The sequence below is a fragment of the Nansenia antarctica genome (assembly GCF_963989245.1).
Source record: "Nansenia antarctica genome assembly, chromosome: 6".
NCBI classification, from domain to species: Eukaryota; Metazoa; Chordata; class Actinopteri; order Argentiniformes; family Microstomatidae; genus Nansenia; species Nansenia antarctica.
The window spans coordinates 4,288,521-4,306,891 of NC_137676.1; the positions used below are offsets into that span (position 1 = coordinate 4,288,521).

At 43.4% G+C, this 18,371-nt stretch overlaps 1 protein-coding gene across 1 annotated transcript in view; it reads left to right on the forward strand.

Moving 5' to 3' along the window:
• Window positions 1-229: 229 nt before the first annotated feature.
• The window catches only part of ano11 (anoctamin 11), a gene marked incomplete at both ends in the record, with an annotated part of 47,530 nt that continues 29,388 nt past the window's right edge, over window positions 230-18,371 (forward strand). The window contains 17 exons of the mRNA XM_080533517.1: window positions 230-361; window positions 809-938; window positions 1,202-1,407; window positions 2,924-3,031; window positions 3,164-3,300; window positions 3,823-3,880; window positions 4,844-4,954; window positions 5,229-5,394; window positions 6,175-6,265; window positions 8,562-8,658; window positions 10,613-10,756; window positions 11,293-11,430; window positions 12,924-13,022; window positions 13,363-13,465; window positions 14,747-14,858; window positions 15,981-16,035; window positions 17,806-17,903. Coding sequence (XP_080389643.1) covers window positions 230-361; window positions 809-938; window positions 1,202-1,407; window positions 2,924-3,031; window positions 3,164-3,300; window positions 3,823-3,880; window positions 4,844-4,954; window positions 5,229-5,394; window positions 6,175-6,265; window positions 8,562-8,658; window positions 10,613-10,756; window positions 11,293-11,430; window positions 12,924-13,022; window positions 13,363-13,465; window positions 14,747-14,858; window positions 15,981-16,035; window positions 17,806-17,903 — 1,985 coding nt within the window. The remainder of the gene's footprint in view (window positions 362-808; window positions 939-1,201; window positions 1,408-2,923; window positions 3,032-3,163; window positions 3,301-3,822; window positions 3,881-4,843; window positions 4,955-5,228; window positions 5,395-6,174; window positions 6,266-8,561; window positions 8,659-10,612; window positions 10,757-11,292; window positions 11,431-12,923; window positions 13,023-13,362; window positions 13,466-14,746; window positions 14,859-15,980; window positions 16,036-17,805; window positions 17,904-18,371) is intronic.

The window sequence follows — 18,371 nt, forward strand, 5'->3', positions numbered from 1 at the left end:
TGCTGGAATACGTTATTATTAATGAATATATTTTTTATTAGATTAGATTTCAATGTTAACAACTTCATACTAAACCTGTGATGCATGCATATGCTTCTTTAGGAGGGTGCACGGGTATCGTTATACTGTACATGTGCATAGAGAGTCTGTTTACAGTTTGTGTGTGTGTGTGTGTGTGTGTGCGTTCTGTTCCCTTGGCCTCTGGGAAGACTGGACCTCCCTCTTCATCATGTTGAGGAAGGGTTCGGAGCTGCTAATGGCCGACAGGGAGGTTCTACTGGACCTGGACTACACGGGCAGACCCCAGACCACTGACGGCTATGGGAGTCTGCAGAACGGGGCGTTCATCCCGCCACGATATGTGAGTGCAGTACACTTTGAGCCCCCCCCCCCCCCCCTCTCTCTCCCCTTCTCTCACCCTGTTAGTTCACGCACCACTGACTTGTCCTGGCGGCGCAATAAATCTTGAATGGGTTCTTGCTGATTTTCTGCTGAGCTCTTGCCCGATTCTTATCGATTTCAATACGAACTGACAGATTGTTCTGCCTGTTGCGAAGCTGTGCTTTTGCTTAAAAACTATTTTATGGGGATGGAATCTGAAATCATTACTGTGATGCTGTATCTTTGGTACAATACGTACAAAATATAAGTGGGCTGTATGTTTTATTTATGCATTTATTTATCTATCCCTTATTTTACCAGGTAAGTTGACTGAGGAAATGTTCTCTTTTGCAGCAACGATCGGGGGAGGGAAGAGGAGGAGAGGGGAGGATAATCATCTCATTATCGAACTGGTTTATATTTTCAGATGAGCGGGGCTGCTAATAACGAGGACGAGGATAATGATGATGACCCTATCTATATTCACTGCTATGCCAGAAACAGCCAACCCTCACTCCCCATAGGGAACTTCTTCAGAGACGGAAGAACCAAAATAGGTGCTTTGCTTTCCGTATACCTTACTACATTCACAATGCAATGAGTGTGTTTGAGATACTGTTAAACTGTGTTGAGCTAAGATATGCTGAATTGAGTTATACGCTAACGTGTTTTACTGGACAATTTCACACGTACAGTACATACACAACTGAAATGCAAGGTGGTTGGTCAGGAATTATATTGTAAGAATACAAAAAACCAACCAACAACAAAAACCAAAAATAATGCTAACCAAATGTATTCCTCTGTGCTCCTGGGCCAGACTTTGTGCTGGTGTGGGAGGTGAAGCGGAAAAAGCGGCGTTCCCGGGGGAGGGGGAGAGGTGACACCCTCGGGCCGGAGGGGGAGACCAGGGGAGGAGAGAGAGAGGGGGAGGAGAGCAGGTCTGAGAGATGGAAGGCTCAGCTGGCGAGGTGGAGGGACAAGTTCACCCAGAACCTTCAGAGTGCTGGCCTGCTGATGGAAAAGGTAACACCAGATCAACCAACATTAGATTAGATTAGATTAGATTCAACTTTATTGTCATTGACAGTGTACAAAGACAACGCAAACGTAGATAGTAATAGCAATAGTGCATACTGCAAAAGCCATGAATGTATGGACAGTGCATGGACTGAAAAGTCAACATATGAGCATGAGTATCAGTATGATATGCACCGTACCGTGCTCACCGCTTAACAATTCTACTCGACGTTACTCTACTTTAACAGCAGAAGCCCCCTGGGGGCCTAATAACTAAACAGAGTACCTCCTAGATTGATGTCTGTAGACCTCCGTTTGTTGACGTTAGTGTAACAGTGTAATTGAATGGGGTCAATACAATCAATACAATACAAAAACTATCAAGAGAACAGTAGACAGGTTGTCCCCCAAGGATGATGTAGCGGCCCTCTATAAAAGGAGAGTGAATGATGGAGGAACCTGGAAATCAAGCGAGATGTCTTCATCTCTAACCCTAACCCATAAAACGTTTTACTATGACAGTGTTTTACAGTGCTGTGTACCCGTTGCCCACAGACTAACTCTTATTGATGTAAAACGCCTTTATTGGGATGGTCCAGTGGTCTAGCACTGCCGTCTACAGTGCACACATATGCCCATGTCGGCATGGGTTCGAATCCGGCCCATGCCCTGCTGACATACCCTCTTCGCCTTACTTCACTATACTCTAATATCTCTTCTTTATCTCCAATAAAATGAAAAATATGAGTGGGACTGCCCTACTTTTGCGTAAGCTGAAATAAGAGGGCTATGCATACCAAGTGTTGTAATTTGTAAATGGAACAAAACAAGATGTACACATTACAAACAGCATCGAATAAAAGCTGAGAATTGTTTGACCTCAAATTCAAACTTTTAGAGTGTAGAGCAAAAAGAAGCTTCACTGTCCCATTACTCATGCAGGCTGCTGTATGTGCGACCCATTATGGTTAAACTGTAAGGTCTGATGAGGGTCAAAAAGCTACAGTGAGGAGCAAGTGTTACCCTTAAAAACACACCGCAAGCGTCAACCTCAGCAGCGTGTGTGCATGGCAGAACTGCTGCGGCTCTCTCTGTTGCAGCTTCCACGCTGGCTGGCTGCGTATCTTCTGTGGCTCTAACTGCGGAGCTGCTACTGCCAGCCCTGTCTTTGCACATTGAGTTTTGCCTGTAACACGCGCGTCACGCGAAAAAAATAGGCGAGAGTCCTAATCTCTAGATGGCGTGCCACTACACGGCAGCCAGCGTGAGGTGACGTATGGCTGCTCTAACCCGTTAACATGGGCGCCGAAATGAAACGCACAGGTTGACGCGTGCGGTGCATTTTTAAGGGTTAGTCCTGCTTCAGGACGTGGCTTGGAGATATCACCATGTCACCATATTCTGCTTTATTGTCTGTTCTGTTGTTCTGTTTTCGTGTTATCTGATTTGTTTGTTCTGTATCTGATTTGTTGTTCTGTATTGTTTTCCTGACTTTTTCTTTTTCTTTTTTTAATTTTACTAGGAAGAGACCGCGAGCGAGAAGAAAACCATCCATTATCTCAAACTCAGCGCCCCCTGGGACGTGTTGGTGTATTACGCAGAGGAGCTGTGTCTGAGAGCGCCCCTACAGGTCAGTGCTGGCACTACACTTAGAAAGGAACAATGAAGGGGTGTGTTATGGTTGTTGTTGTTGTTGTTGTTGTTGTTATAAAGAGAAAAGTTGTTAATTTTAATTAATAAAATGTTAATTTCTGCTACACAGGCCCAGCCATACCCACACTACAACACGTCTGACCGGGTCATTCGGAAGCTGTGCATTCCCAACATCATGGCGGAGTCGGTGCCAAACAGGCCGATAGATTACTACACGTGTGCCTTTCGCAAATCAAAGATAGAGAAGTGAGTTTCTGTATCCATGACCTCCTCTGCCTAATCCGGGTCCTGAGTAAACACTATGCTATATGCCCCATAGCTGCCTGAGCTCTTCCACTATTTTGTTATTATTATTATTATTATTATTATTATTTATTATTATTATATGATTTTATCTTCTGTATCTTTGTCCTGTTTTTTTGTTGTTGTTGTTGCTTTTGTCCTGCTTCTCTTTGTTTTCTGACTGTACCGTGTCCTTGAGTTGGAGAAAGGCGCTTTTTAATTAAATCTATTATTATTATTATTATTATTATTATTCAATCAAAATCAATACCCTGCAGTTTACGGTTATGAACATATTCATATGCTTGCTCTCATTGCAATGATGATGTCGTTTTGCCTTGCCAGAAACATATGGAATCTGGTTTTGATGGAGTGGACTGAATGCTGCTTTCCATGTCTCATCCTCAAAGAGTTCTCTGGAATACACAGTTTCCTTTGTAAAGTACAACTGATTGATTGTCCCTCGCTCTGTTTGTCCCTGCTAAGGTTCCTAGGCTGTGAGGACTGTGAGACGTATTTCACTAACACGCAGAGACACCGCATTGTGAGTGCATTCACATTCACATTGTTGGCATTTAGCCAGACGCCTTTATCCAAAGCGACTTACAACAAATGCATTTATCTGTGACTCAGTGAATCATCTATCCATCAGTCATTGTAAGAAGTGCGATGTAGGACTTACCTAAGACAGACATACAGTATTGTCTTTACCAGACGGATGCGTCTGTATGTGGTAGACAGACACCTGATGAACACATTTGAACATGTCAAATGACCACTTAAGGCATACTTAAGCAATATCACACGAGAGGGAGTGTGTTATACTGAATATCAGCACGGCTGTGATTCGGTCGTAGGTACGAGGCCGCAGGCCGACATTTGTTTGTTTATTTAATCATTTATTTTGGCTCCGTCAACAAAAAATAGTTCCGCAACTGGACTGTTGTTGCCTAGTAACCTGAACACAAACATCTGCACGCTAGCTACTTTGTATTAACGGTCATTTCGGAGTGATACATATAGTTAAAAGTCCCAGTGCTGTTATACTGTATATCAGCACTCATGGAATGCCTCTTGTCCAATGAAATTACTTGGTCGGAACTAACTGTTGTATAATGTAGCATATCCACCTACACTCCATCTAGTGTGTCCCGCATCTTACAGATGTCTTACAACCTGTTACAACCTGACTTTACAGTGTGTAATTGATTCCTGTGCAAATCAGAGACCCTATAAAAACTAAAGATATTCGTCCAAAATCACATCAACTATTAGCCTTGCACTATTATCCAGATAGTGTGGCTCAATTCAACTTTTTGAGTGACTTGTTAAATACATTTTTTAAGCATTTGAGCAAATATGAATTAGGACTGTCATAGTAAAGGGGGGGGAATACTTATTGACTCGAGACATTTCAGCTTTTAATTTCATATTAAGTAGTCAAAACATTTTTTCAAGTTGGGGGTGAATACTTCCTGAAGACTCTGTATGTGACCTTCCATCGCAGGTGTATGAGATTCTGTCGCGGACGGTTTACGGCAAGAAGAAGCGGGCGGAAGTGGGCATGGCTCGGCTGCTGAACGAGGGGGCGTACATGGCAGCCTTCCCCCTGCATGAGGTCAGAGGTCATATTCTCCCACATTTACTTTTACATTTTTGATGATGTATCTTTTATCAACAGTGACTTCCAACAACAATAGCGGAACTGTACAGAGGGGTGAAGAGGTTTTTAAGAGGGAGGGACTGTGTCTGTCTGTCTGTCTGTCTATCTATCTATCTATCTATCTACCTATCTATCTATCTATCTATCTATCTATCTATCTATCTATCTATCTATCTATCTATCTATCTATCTATCTATCTATCTATCTATCTATCTATTTGTTTCTCAGGGCCCCTTCGAGCTCCCAGACTATGAGGTGAAGCCTGATGACCTGAACCAGAGGCAGGTTCTGTTCCAGTACTGGGCCCGCTGGTCCAAGTGGTACAAGTACCAGCCCCTGGACCACATCCGGGAGTACTTTGGAGAGAAGATCGCCCTCTACTTCGCCTGGCTGGGTAGGCATGCCTCCCCATGGAGACATTACTTTGTTTCATTCATTCATTCAACCTTTATTTAAACTCAAGAGTCCACTGAGGTTCCCCTCATTTACAGAGACGACGAGTGACCAGACAAAATAACATAGTAGATAAAACAAGTAAAACATAATCACATGCACGAAATAAAATCAAGAATAAAAAAAACAAGGATAAGAGACTTAAAAACTAAGAATAAAAGATCAAAAAAGATCAGCTAAAACAATTACAAACTGAAGCGATTGCAGTGATTATAGATCAAAACCGTGAACTGTGTTTGAACTGTGAACAAAGTTTGGAAGTACATCAATCTTTAAAGTGCGTTGCAGATCATTCCGAGAGCTAGGAGCACTAAAGCAAAAGGCAGTCTTTCCACGGGTAGAATGTACTCAGGGGACAGTAAGCCCGTCAATAACATACAGTAGTACTATTTCCTCAGTCAATTGCCATCCTACGGTTGTGTTGTGTTGTTATGTTGTGTTGTAATGTTCAGTGTCTTATCCTATAAATAAAACACGACATTGAAACATTTGAACACTACCCATCTGAGTTTGATTGTTGCGGATATTATTAATTAATATAAAAATAAAAATAAACAGTGAGTAGCTGTGATATGAGGGGCTACTAAACTATTAATGGAGACCTAAATCAGATGGTAGAATACTGCAGCAGTTTTATGAGTAACCCCCCCTCTCCCCCCCCCACTGTACTGTATCAGTTGAAGGGTGTCGGTTTGAATTTGAAATGTCTGTTTCTCTGCAGGATTCTACACCGCATGGCTACTGCCTGCAGCCGTGGTGGGCACCTTCGTGTTTGTGTCGGGAGTGATGTCGATGGGAACCAACACCCCTGCGTGAGTCCATAGACCGCTCACACCTCAGGCCCCAAGGCTACAACTCCCTACACACCACCTTGAATTGTTATGGTTTCACTCTAGCTGTAGGCATGAAAATAAGCAGCATCCGCACACTCAAAAATGAATGTTTTATTGCAAGCTTTCGGTCTTTCATAGACCTTCTTCAGGCATTACACTGTATTAAGCTGTAGACTGAATCCGTTTTGGTGGTTTGGAAAGCTTGGAAACACTTAACATTAAGTTGCTCTTATATTGATTACACTGTACACATACTTTAGTAACAACATTTTGAAATTGCATATTGGTAAGTACAACCGCTTTGTAATGACATGGTAACACATTTAAGTTGTTTTTTTGTTGCTACAGAAGTGGATTAACTCTCGTCTGGCTTGGTGTATTGCAAAATAACTAGATTATTCTCCAAATCCCGTAGGCTTATGTCTGTGCCAGTCTTACTGTAACATATTACGCAATATCCACAAGACTCTGTGGCATTGTTTTAAGGTACTGTGTGTGTGTGTGTGTGTGTGTGTGTGTGTGTGTGTGTGCGTGCATGCGTGCGTGGGTGTGTGGGTGTGTGTGTGTGTGCGTGGGTGTGTGTGTGTGTGTGGAGGGGGGAAATAATGTCTTGTGTCTCCGATCCAATCTGTTTCCATGGAAACCGACGGATCAAAGCCTTCCTCCGGGAGTCATGTTAAATTGGTCAGCAGCGACTCACTGAGAGAGAATGATCGTGCAATAAAGACTAAGACTACTAGAGGGAAATATGTGGGACTGTCAGACTGTATAGTACAGTATAGAGAAGGAAGAAAAAGCGATGGGGCTTCCTACAGGCATGAGGGCATTAGTGTAAGTACTCTTGTACACGGTGAGAATAGTGCTATCGATCCCAGAGTAAAAAGCCTGAGAGGCGAACGCATTAGCATCTGGTGATGTGCTGGGGTTAACGATCTCTCTACCGTCAGTTTAGACTGGCTGCAGTCATGTTTGTGCTGGTGGTTTTTTATGGGGAATGTCAAATTTATAAGGTTTATAAAGATCAAAAAGCTAGTCGTTTTTTTTCTTCCACGGTTATTTTCTCAATTTCAAGAAGAAATTGTACAACAGTACGATACAAGAATGGGGTTTAGATTAGATTAGAGCTCACTGGTTTTCCTCATTCAGGGGTTGTTTCGCATCACAGGTTTTTACATTCTGGTGACCTTGGTGTGTGATCCGCCTTACAATTGATTGTGATGGTAAAAGGACTGCACTTATATAGCGCCTTTATCCAAGCACTTTACAACGGCCTCTCATCCACCCATTCACACACGAATGGCGGCAAACTACCATGCAAGGCGCCTGCCGGCCCGCTCACTGGGAGCAATTTGGGGTTCAGTGTCTTGCACTTCCTACACTTCGACATGTGGCCAGCCGGGGCTCGAACCGCCGATCTGCCAACCTTGCAATCATTAGACGGCGCCTCTACCTCCTGCGCCACAGCCGCCCCACTGAAGATGATGTTAGTCTTTTGGTAAAGAGGTGCCACCACAACCAAGTTCTTTGTTGCTACTAGCGGCCATATTGGTTCCTTTCAGGCACGGACTGAAAGTGACTACCATTAATGGAGTAGAGGGCGTGGAGAGTAACAGCTAATTTGCATGACACAAACAACAGCCTGTCGAGAAACACTGGTTGAGAGGCATGCTAGAATTCCTTTAGATTAAAATCTTGAGTGGTATTTTTTCAACAAAACAACTTCAACAACATGTTTTGGGGACCCAAGAGACCTATATTAAGTTACCATTTAGCAGATGATTTTGTCCAAAGCGAATTCCAATTACAGATTACAGGGACAGTCTCCCTGGAATAATTTAGGGCTAAGTGCCTTAGGACTCAAGGGCATACTAGTGGTGGTGTTCCCAGGTGGGATTTGAACTCATGACCTTCTGATCACCAGTCCAACTCACTATCACCATCACAACTCACTATCACCAACTCACTATCTCCTAGGCCACCACTGTCCCTTTAACTTGTGGAACATTCACTTGTGGAAATAGAGCACAATAGGTTTCCTTTAATATTTCCTACCAGAAGTTGAATCCAAGCCACAGATATTTCATTTCAAACCTTTATTTATTCTCGAAAGGACAATTGAGGTCACGCTCATTTCCAATGTCGTCGAGACATATCATCCGTCTTCTCCCAATCTTGTGTTCACAGTCACACTGCTGTCACCAATGACACTAGTCATTAGACTGACCGGATAACTTCACCTGTAGTGACGTCTGTGCCTGTGTGTTCTCCTCCACAGTAAGGAGATCTGTAACAGCGGAGCTAGCTACCTGATGTGTCCTCTCTGTAACACCTGCAAGCCCTGGAACATGTCCGACATCTGCCCCATGGCCAAGGTACAATACTGCACCCCTGGACGTTTAAAGAATCTCATAGAAACTGTATGTAAACCAGGCTCGATCGATGGAACAAGTTCAAGGTGAGATACTGACTCGTCAAAGTCTTTCTTTGACTCCTCACTCCTCACCCTCTTCTCAGAATGTACATTTTGACATTTACATTTTTGGCATTTAGCAGACGCCTTTATCCAAAGCGACTTACAACAAACACATTTGTCTGAGTCAGTGAATCATCTGTCCATCAGTCATCGCATGAAAAGCAATCTCTGCTAGGGCCAGGGGCCATTGGCAGTCATAAAGAAGGACGTTCTTTTTTCTTTTCTTTTTTAAGTAGTTTTTTCCGGAGTGAGGCAGTCCCGCTCATATTTTTCATTTTATTGGACAGATATAGTGAAGACAGACAGGAAAGTAAGGAGAAGAAGGGAGAGAGAGGGCATGTCAGTCAGCAGGGCATGGGCTGGATTCAAACCCATGGCGACATGTGCATAATGTGTGCACTGTAGACCGCGGTGCTAGAGCACTGGACCACCCCAGGCCACGGTTTTGTTTTTGTTTTTATACAGTAATGCATTGGACGAGGATTTCCATGGGGAGCCTTCTCCCCTAATGGCTAAGAGGGCAGCTCCAATAAAACAAACTGCAGTAAAACAAACAGGGCAGTCATACTAAGAGTACTTGAAGTACCTAGAACAAATGACTTACAATGTAAGGCTCCCAAAAGAATTGGGGGAAATGGTGTATATCTAGCCAATATATCTGATGCCCCATGACTATTTTTGTATAACATGTAACAATGTATGTTAGATTGGATAAACTCTATATTGATTTAATTTTACCATCCCACAACCTCACTTTTGCTTCGTTGTTTCTTTTTATATTATTGGGTTATGTTTGTAAGGAAGCTCTATCTGTTTGAGAGTTTCTTATACGGTACATAAAGTGAAAATGTTCATACATTTTTTTTTAAAGTTACCAAAAAAAAGAGTACTTGGAGTACTTGCTTGACCATGTGAACCTGACCAGTAATCATTAGTAAATGTGACATTGTCAGGGTAAACTCCTGGCCTTATCTAAGACTGAACTGGGCCATGTAAGTCTCTCACACGCCCTCAGAGTAGTGCGGTCTGTAGGCCCCTACATGCTGGTCTCAGGTTCATCACTCCCACTAATGGCTATAATGAAGATGTTGGAACAAGCTGATCTGGCTAAGAGCCAAATTCACTCTTGACTCAGTCAGTGTCTAGTATAATGAGTAGTAATGACAGTGGTAATGAGGTGCGGTGGTAATGAGGTGCAGTGAGTATTGTTCCTGAGAGTCCCCATACTGTATATTCATACATAACTATACATATTATACTGATATTCATCTCACGTATATCAACTTTTTATATTAATATACTCATACAGTATACTCACTGTAATACTGTATACTGTAATATCATGCACTGTCTACATTATCATGCCTTTTGCACCATGACCACTATTACATCTGTTTATATGCCAAACTACATGTCGTCGTCTCAGTACTTGTGTTCTGTGTAATGACAATAAAGTTTAATCTAACTTAATCTAATCTAATCTAGGGCCGGTTTCACAGACAAGGCTTAAGCCTAGTCCTGGACTAAATCACACTTTCAATGTAAAATCTCCATTGAAGATGCTTTTTAGTCCAGGATTAGGCTTAAGCCTTGTCTGTGAAACTGGCCCTCCCTGTCTTCATGGCCTGGGGTGTTCCACTGGTCTAGTGTCCACCGCGGTCTACAGTGCACACATATGCCCATGTCGGGCATGGGTTCGAATCCGGCCCATGCCCTGCTGACATGCCCTCTCTCCTTACTTTCCTGTCTGTCTTCACTGTGTCTGTCCAATACAATGAAAAATATGAGTGTGACTGCCCCACTCAGAAAAAAATACTTGCAAAAAAAATGAAGTCCCTGTCTTCTGTCTCCAGGTGGGCTACCTGTTCGACCACCCTGGCACGGTGTTCTTCAGTGTGTTCATGTCCTTCTGGGCCGTCACCTTCCTGGAGTACTGGAAACGCAAGATGGCCACCTTGGCTCACCACTGGGACTGCATGGACTTCCACGAGGAGGAGGTCTGACTCTGACACTTGTTATCATTACACCCTTCACTTTGATTTGCCTTTTTTTATATACATAATGAATATTTAAAAAAAAATATACGGTAATAAAACAGATACAAATACTGTATGGTCAGAGACAGTAGAGATTGACAGGCAGGATGGGAGAGAGAGAGGAGGGATGACATGCAGGATATGTCGAAGGCCGTAATTGAACTGAGCACGTCGTGCAGTTTAAAATAAAGACAAGTACTAATTACAGGACCATCATCATTCAAAACATGGGGTCTTAGGGTGTAACGCACCAAAAGTTTTATTGTTTTGTACTCTATCTACATTCCCTGTGGTGTGTGTGTGTGTACTGTATCTACATTCCCTGTGCTGTGTGTGTGTGTGTGTGTGTGTGTGTGTGTACTGTATCTACATTCCCTGTGCTGTGTGTGTGTGTGTGTGTATACTGTATCTACATTCCCTGTGCTGTGTGTGTGTGTGTGTGTGTGTGTGTGTGTGTGTGTGTGTGTGTGTGTGTGTGTGTGTGTGTGTGTGTACAGGAGCGGCCGCGGCCGGAGTTTGCAGCCATGGCTCCTGCTATGGAACACAACCCCGTGACGGGCGTGAAGGAGCCCTACTTCCCCGAGAAGGCCCGCCTCTCCCGCATGCTGACTGGCTCCATGGTCATCATCATCATGGTGAGAGCCAATCAGAAATCATCCTGGGGATCCTGGGTTTCAATCGTTTTATCTGATGAAAAAGCTTTATAATTAAGCAATATCACACTAGAGGGAGTGTGTTATACTGAATATCAGCACGGCTGTGATTCGGTCGTAGGTACAAGGCCGCAGGCCGAGTACCGAAGACAATCACAGCCGTGCTGATATTCAGTATAACAGCACGACCTCGAGTGTGATATTGCTTTTATACAACAGTTCTACAGCACAATTTATTAGTTAACAGTAATAAGTGACAACAGATTATGATTTGTTTGTTTATTTAATTTTTTGGGGCTATGTCAAGAAAAAATTGTTCCGCAACTGGACTGTTGCCTAGTAACCTGAACACAAACATAGCTACTTTGTATTAACGGTCATTTCGGAGTGATACCTATACTGTAGTTAAAAGTCCCATATACTGTATATCAGCACTCATGGAATGCCTTTTGTCCAATCAAATTACTTGGTCGGAACTAACTGTTGTATAATCATCCGTATATCATCCTTGTGATGAACACCTGTATCTACACTCACCGGACACTTTATTAGGAACACCTGTACAGCTATGTCATTCATGGAGGTGGTGTAATGGTGTGGGGAATGTTTTCTTGGCACACTTTGGGCCCTGTTAATACCAATCAATCATCGCTTGAATGCCTCAGCCTATTTGAGTATTGTTGCTGACCACGTGCAATGCACCATGTCACAAAGCAATAGTCGTCTCAAGCTGGTGTCATGGCAACAATGAGTTCAGCGTTCTTCAGTGGCCTTCCCAGTCACCGGATCTGAATCCAATAGAACACCTTTGCGATGTGGTAGAAAGGGAGATTCACAGCAGGAAAAGGCGCACCTGAAAGATCTGCTGGAGTTGCGTGATGTAATCATGTCCGTGCTTGACATTTCATCGGAAAACAGAATCTCAAAGGAATGTTTCCAACATCTTGTGGAATCAATGCCACGGAGAACTTGAAACAGTTTTGAGAGCAAAGGGAGGGCCCTACCCTTAGTATGATGTTCCTAATAAAGCGTTCTGTGAGTGTATCTCTTTCCATTATCAGTGCCAACGAGAGAAAGGAGATGAGGAACAGAGGCCATTAAAACAAAGTGCTGATCTGGTGTAGTGGATGTGGCCACATCATCCCTCTCAATCACTACTAGAATGATTTCCAATCACATTTGGGGACTTATTGAACATTTAAAAAAATGGACTGCACTTGTATAGCTCCTTTATCCAAAGCGCTTTACAACGGCCTCTCATTCACCCATTCACACACCAATGGCGGCAAGCTACCATGCAAGGCGCCGGCCCACTCATTGGGGTTCAGTGTCTTGCCCAAGGACACTTCGACATGTGGACAGCCGGGGCTCGAACCGCCGATCTGCCCACCGTGCGCTCATTAGACGGCGGCTCTACCTCCTGCGCCACAGCGGCTGTAGATCGAAACCTTTTCCCTTTTTCTGTCTGTCCCCAGTTATGTGTGGTGATGATCTTCCTGGTGACGGTGATCATGTACCGTGGTATAGTGAGTGTGAAGATGTACCACACGGGGAGCGTTGTGCTGCGTACTCAGGTACAGTGAGCTGAACACACTGGATAGCAGCATAACCTTCAAAACACCTGACATCCTACATTTTTTCTGATTGTAAATAATTGTTCCAATTAGATTAGATTGTCAATGACAATGAAGTTGAATCTAATCTAGTCGAATCTATTCTGCGTGTGTGTGTGCGCGTGTGTGTGTGTATGTGTGTGTGTGTGTGCGTGTGCGTGTGCACCTGTGCGTTCACACATGTGCATGCGTGTGGTGTGTGTGTGTATGCGCGTGTGCATGCGTGTGCGTGTGGTGTGTGTGTGTATGCGCGTGCGTGCGTGCGTGTGTGAGTGTGTGTGTGTGTGTGTGTGTCATCCAGGCAGGGAACATTGCCAACATCTCCAGCAGCATGGTGAACCTGGCCCTGATCCTGCTGATGGGGCAGGTCTACACCGCCCTGGCGGAGAAGCTCACTAAATGGGGTAATAAAAAAAAAAAACATCCTGCCCTCAGCCACTTCTCCCTCAGTCAACCTGACTGGCCAGTACATATTATCCACTGACAGGAAACTCCACTTTCTTAAGGTCAGATCAGGCCTCTGCATCGATTTATAGAGGCTCTGTGGTCTTCATCACTCTGTAATCTAGTTTTCTCGCCGCCTAGGGCAAGGTTTTTCTCCTTGTGCAGAAGTACCAGTTACAGTGCCCTCCATAAATATGTGACACGGTCGAGTGTTAGGCTAGCGATGTGCTGTAGGCTGTAGTGTGTGTGTGTGTGTGTGTATTCAGCGATTGTTGAATTGTATTGTATTATTTCAAGATACCCATCACGCATCGGCGAAATCTCCACTAGGGACAAGGGGGATGTGTCCCCTCCACTTTTCAAAACCTAGATTCTGCCCCCCCAACTTTTTAAACGAAAAAAAAAATAGTGCGTAAACTGAAAAAATCATGCTTAATTAAGGGAGAGATGAAGGAGGAGAATGAAGAAATGTTCTTTATATTAAAAGTTTTAATTGAATTAATCTTTTATCTTAAAGGGTAAACAATGACTAAGTATGAATACATAAAGGTAAGAAGATCTTGAAGGGTCATACAAAGGGGATTACAAAAAGGCACACAGTGATCTATGTAGTTCTTCATAGATCTAGACTCTTTTTTTTGCCCTCAAAGTGCACCAAATTGATGCATTTTATTTTCAAAAGGCATGCCCCTGGACCCCCCTAGGGGTCTGTGGTCACCCTTTTATTGTGTCCCCCCCACTTCCCAAACCAAAGTTTCGCCCTTGCCACCACGATACCCAATGATCTTCCTAGCTCCTGCTGCACTTGTTGTTGTGTTGTTGCTGTTTGTATGTGGTGAGACGATGTTTTTCTGTGAACATGCTGCTCTAAATTAATTGCCCCTAGTGGGACTAATAAAGTTGTTTGAATTTAATTGAATTTAATTGAGTGTTTTGGTTTGCATGTCGGCATCCGATTTCCGTGTTTCAACATAAAGGTCTGAACATTTTGATTGGTTGCCGAGCAAAGAGGAAGTACACTCCAGCAGCATAGAGCAAAACACCATAACGCTATACACCTGATGAGCCAAAAACATTATAACCACCTGCCTAATATGCTGAGGGGTATATTGCCTAATACCCTCGCGCATCGATGAGCTTTGGGCGCCTGTCAGTGGCTATAATGTTTTGGCTCGTCTGTCTATTTTAGCTGGGATGTAGGTCAACATCTGTGAACTCTGCTGTGTTTTTCTCTCCAACAGAGATGCACAGAACACAGACTCAGTATGAAGACTCCTTCACCTTCAAGGTGTTTGTCTTCCAGTTCGTCAACTTCTACTCCTCCCCCTTCTACGTGGCCTTCTTCAAGGGCAGGTGGGTGTAGAAACCACAGGCTCCACTGTCCACTGTGTGGCAGTGTGGAGTTGGGGTAGTTAGTGATGAGAGACTGCTTCTTATTATTTTTTTTAATTATTTTTTTCTCTGAGTGGGGCAATCCCACTCATATTTAAAATGTTATTGTGATAGAGATAGTAGACAAGAAGGATGGGTGAGAGAGAGAGAAGGGATGACATGCAGGATATGTCCGCGGCCGGAATCGAACCGGGAACCCTGCGGTTACGTGGTCGACGCTTAGCCCACTACGCCACCTAAGCGCCCCCAGAGACTGTACTTCTGATGTTTGGTTTTACGGTGTATCAATCCCAACGGATCTAAACCTGTGCTACAGTCTAGCATGTGTCTATCACATGTACTCGGTCACGACTATTCACTGTCCCGGCGCCCCGCTGGTGGAACGAGCTGCCCACTGCTGTCAGGACTGCAGAGTCGCTATCTATCTTCCGCCGTAGACTAAAGACCTCTATCTCTTTAGGCTGCATCTTAATTGTCCCTCCTAAAGACCTCCTCATCCCCACTTCCCCCTGTGCAGTTTCTCTACTATAAGTATGATTATTTTTTAGCATCTTCTAGATTTGTAACTGCCAATGGCCCCTGGTCATAACATAGATTACTTTTTCCTACGATGACTGATGGATAGATGGTTCACTTACTAAGACATGTATTTGTGGTAAGTCGCTTTGGATAAAGGCAGACATCTGCTAAAATATTTGGAAGTTTGTTTCCCAGAATGTAGGCTACATTCAGTCTGCAAGGTCTATACAGCACCGCTCACTAAAAAATCCTATTTCTTTAATAACTCCGGTTGGAGTTAGAACCTGTCAGGTTTTGGGTTTCATTGTTAACGGTCTCATCTGTTAAGCTTTGGGTCTGACTATCTATGGGTCTGTTCGGGTTTGGGTCTGACTATCCACGGGTCCATTCGGGTTTGAGTCTCTTTATTTAAAAAGAGACAAATGTAAGAACCAATAATTTATCCGAGAGAATTCTCTAGAGGCCTGTTATGATTTTGAGGTTAACGATCGATGAAGTGTCTTTCTATGATTGCTAACCATTTGAAGAAAAATCGACCGTTAATTGTTTCTATTCTATTGACAGGTTTGTGGGTTATCCTAACCACTATGGGACGTTGTTAGGGATGAGAAATGAAGATGTAAGTGTTTTTCTCTTCACATTTTATTGTAAAAAAAGAAAAACTCACTCAAAAATGTTTGTAGCAGTCTGTTATCTTGATCCACTGCTGTACATGTAAGTGTGTGTGTACAGGTCTGGGTCTACATTCTTCTAGTATTATGACTACCAAGTTTACTTTTCTTGCGATGACTGATGGATAGATGATTCACTTACTTACGCTTTGGATGAAGACGTCTGCTAAATGCCAAAAATGCAAATGTAAATGTTCTGGCTACTGTAAGGTGCAGTAGGCTGGCCCTAACACACCATGTTGCGCTAAGCACCAAGTTAATTAGCTATCCTAACACACACATACACACACACACACACACATACACACACATACACAAGCACCAAGTTCATTAGCTATCCTAACACACACATACACACACACACACACACACACACACACACACATACACAAGCACCAAGTTCATTAGCTATCCTAACACACACACACACACACACACACACACACACACACACACACACAAGCTCATTACTGCATTCTCATTTTATGCACCCAAATTGTGGAATGCACTGCCAGTTTACATTAGGGATGCAACCTCAGCAAATATCAGACTAAGTCAAGACTAAAAACCCATCTTTTTAATATTGCCTTTAAATGACTAAATAATGAAATTATGATTATATAATGATTGGAGCACTTTGAGCTGCAACGTTTGCAGGAAAAGCGCTATACAAATAAAAGTTATTATTATTATTATTATTATTATTATTATTAGCTATCCTAACACACACACAAGCACTAAGTTCATTAGCTATCCTAACACACACACACAAGCACCAAGTTCATTAGCTATCCCAACACACACACACACCCACACACCCACACACACACACACACACACAGTAGCACCAAGTTCATTAGCTATCCTAACCCACACACACACACAATTTCATTAGCTCTCCCAACAGAAGCTTTGCTCCTGACGATGCACTTACTGTACATCCACTCTGCTGCATTGTTTTTATAATACCTGCAGCAAACGCATTCAGAGTGCTGCAGTGCAGTTTTACTTCTGGAACTGTGCACAATATACACTTACTTACTGGGCACTTTATTAGGAACACTACTGTATATCAATGCGGCTAGGGCCTCCCTTTGCTCTCAGCAACAGCCTCAATTCTTCGTGGCATTAATTCCACGTCTTCCACACGATTAGCTTTGTGACAAGGTGCATCATCATGCTGGAAGTAGCCATTAGAAGATGGGTACATTGTGGCCATGAAGGGATGCACATGGTTAGCAACGACACTCAATAGGCTGTGGCATTCAAGCGATGATTGATTGGTATTAAAGGGGGGGCCCAAAGTGTGCCAAGAAAACATTCCCCACACCATTACACCACCTGAATGAAGAAGTAGAATGTGAAGTAGAATTTATTTGCCAAGTAATCAACCTGTCAGTCTCAGTAATTGTTGGAATTTGGTCTTTTTTGTTGTTGTTGTTGCTCTAGGCACAGGGTCAGCCATACAGCCATAGTCAGCTCCCCTGGAGCAATTAGGGGTTAAATGCCTTGCTCAAGGGCACATGCATGATGTGTGTGTGTGTCTTTCTTTGTGTATCTCTGTGTGTATCTGTGTGTGTGTGTGTGTGTGTGTGTGTGACCAAAACTTCTGTTGGGATAGCTAATGAACTTGGTGCTTGTGTGTGTGTGTGTGTGTGTGTGTGTGTGTGTGTGTGTGTGTGTATCTGTGTGTGTGTGTGTGTGTGTGTGTGTTCCAGTGTGGTCCCGGGGGCTGTCTCATTGAGCTGGCTGAGCAGCTGTTCATCATCATGGTGGGGAAGCAGCTCATCAGCAACGTGCAGGAGTTCATCCTCCCGTAGGTCCTGTGGCCGTGTGGCCATTTCCTCTGTGTCAGAAACCCTTAGCCTCATAGCAAAATCAGGGGTGCAAACGTGTCACCTCTCTGCTAAATTAGCTGTTTTTTACCTCAAAATAGGTCATCCGTGTGAATCGTGCAGATCTGCAAAAAAAAATCCTGTCTGTTAAAACTCCGCTGCTGTCGAAATAACTTTTCGCTTCGGGCAGCTAGGTACAATTCCAGACAGCGTGGATAACACAGTCACAGTAAACTGTTTTCGAAGTAGTTAGGCAGGTGTTAAGGTTAGGACCGCCGCTGATACCACCATTAGTGCTAGCGCTATCCGTCTACCACCGCTAGTGCTAGCGATATCCACCCCCTCCATCAACAAAAATGTTATCCGCGCTTTGATAATTGTCTTAAAAAAAAGTGGCACCTTTTTGGGCCATCACCAGTTTGTCATATTTTGGCCAAATTGAGATATCT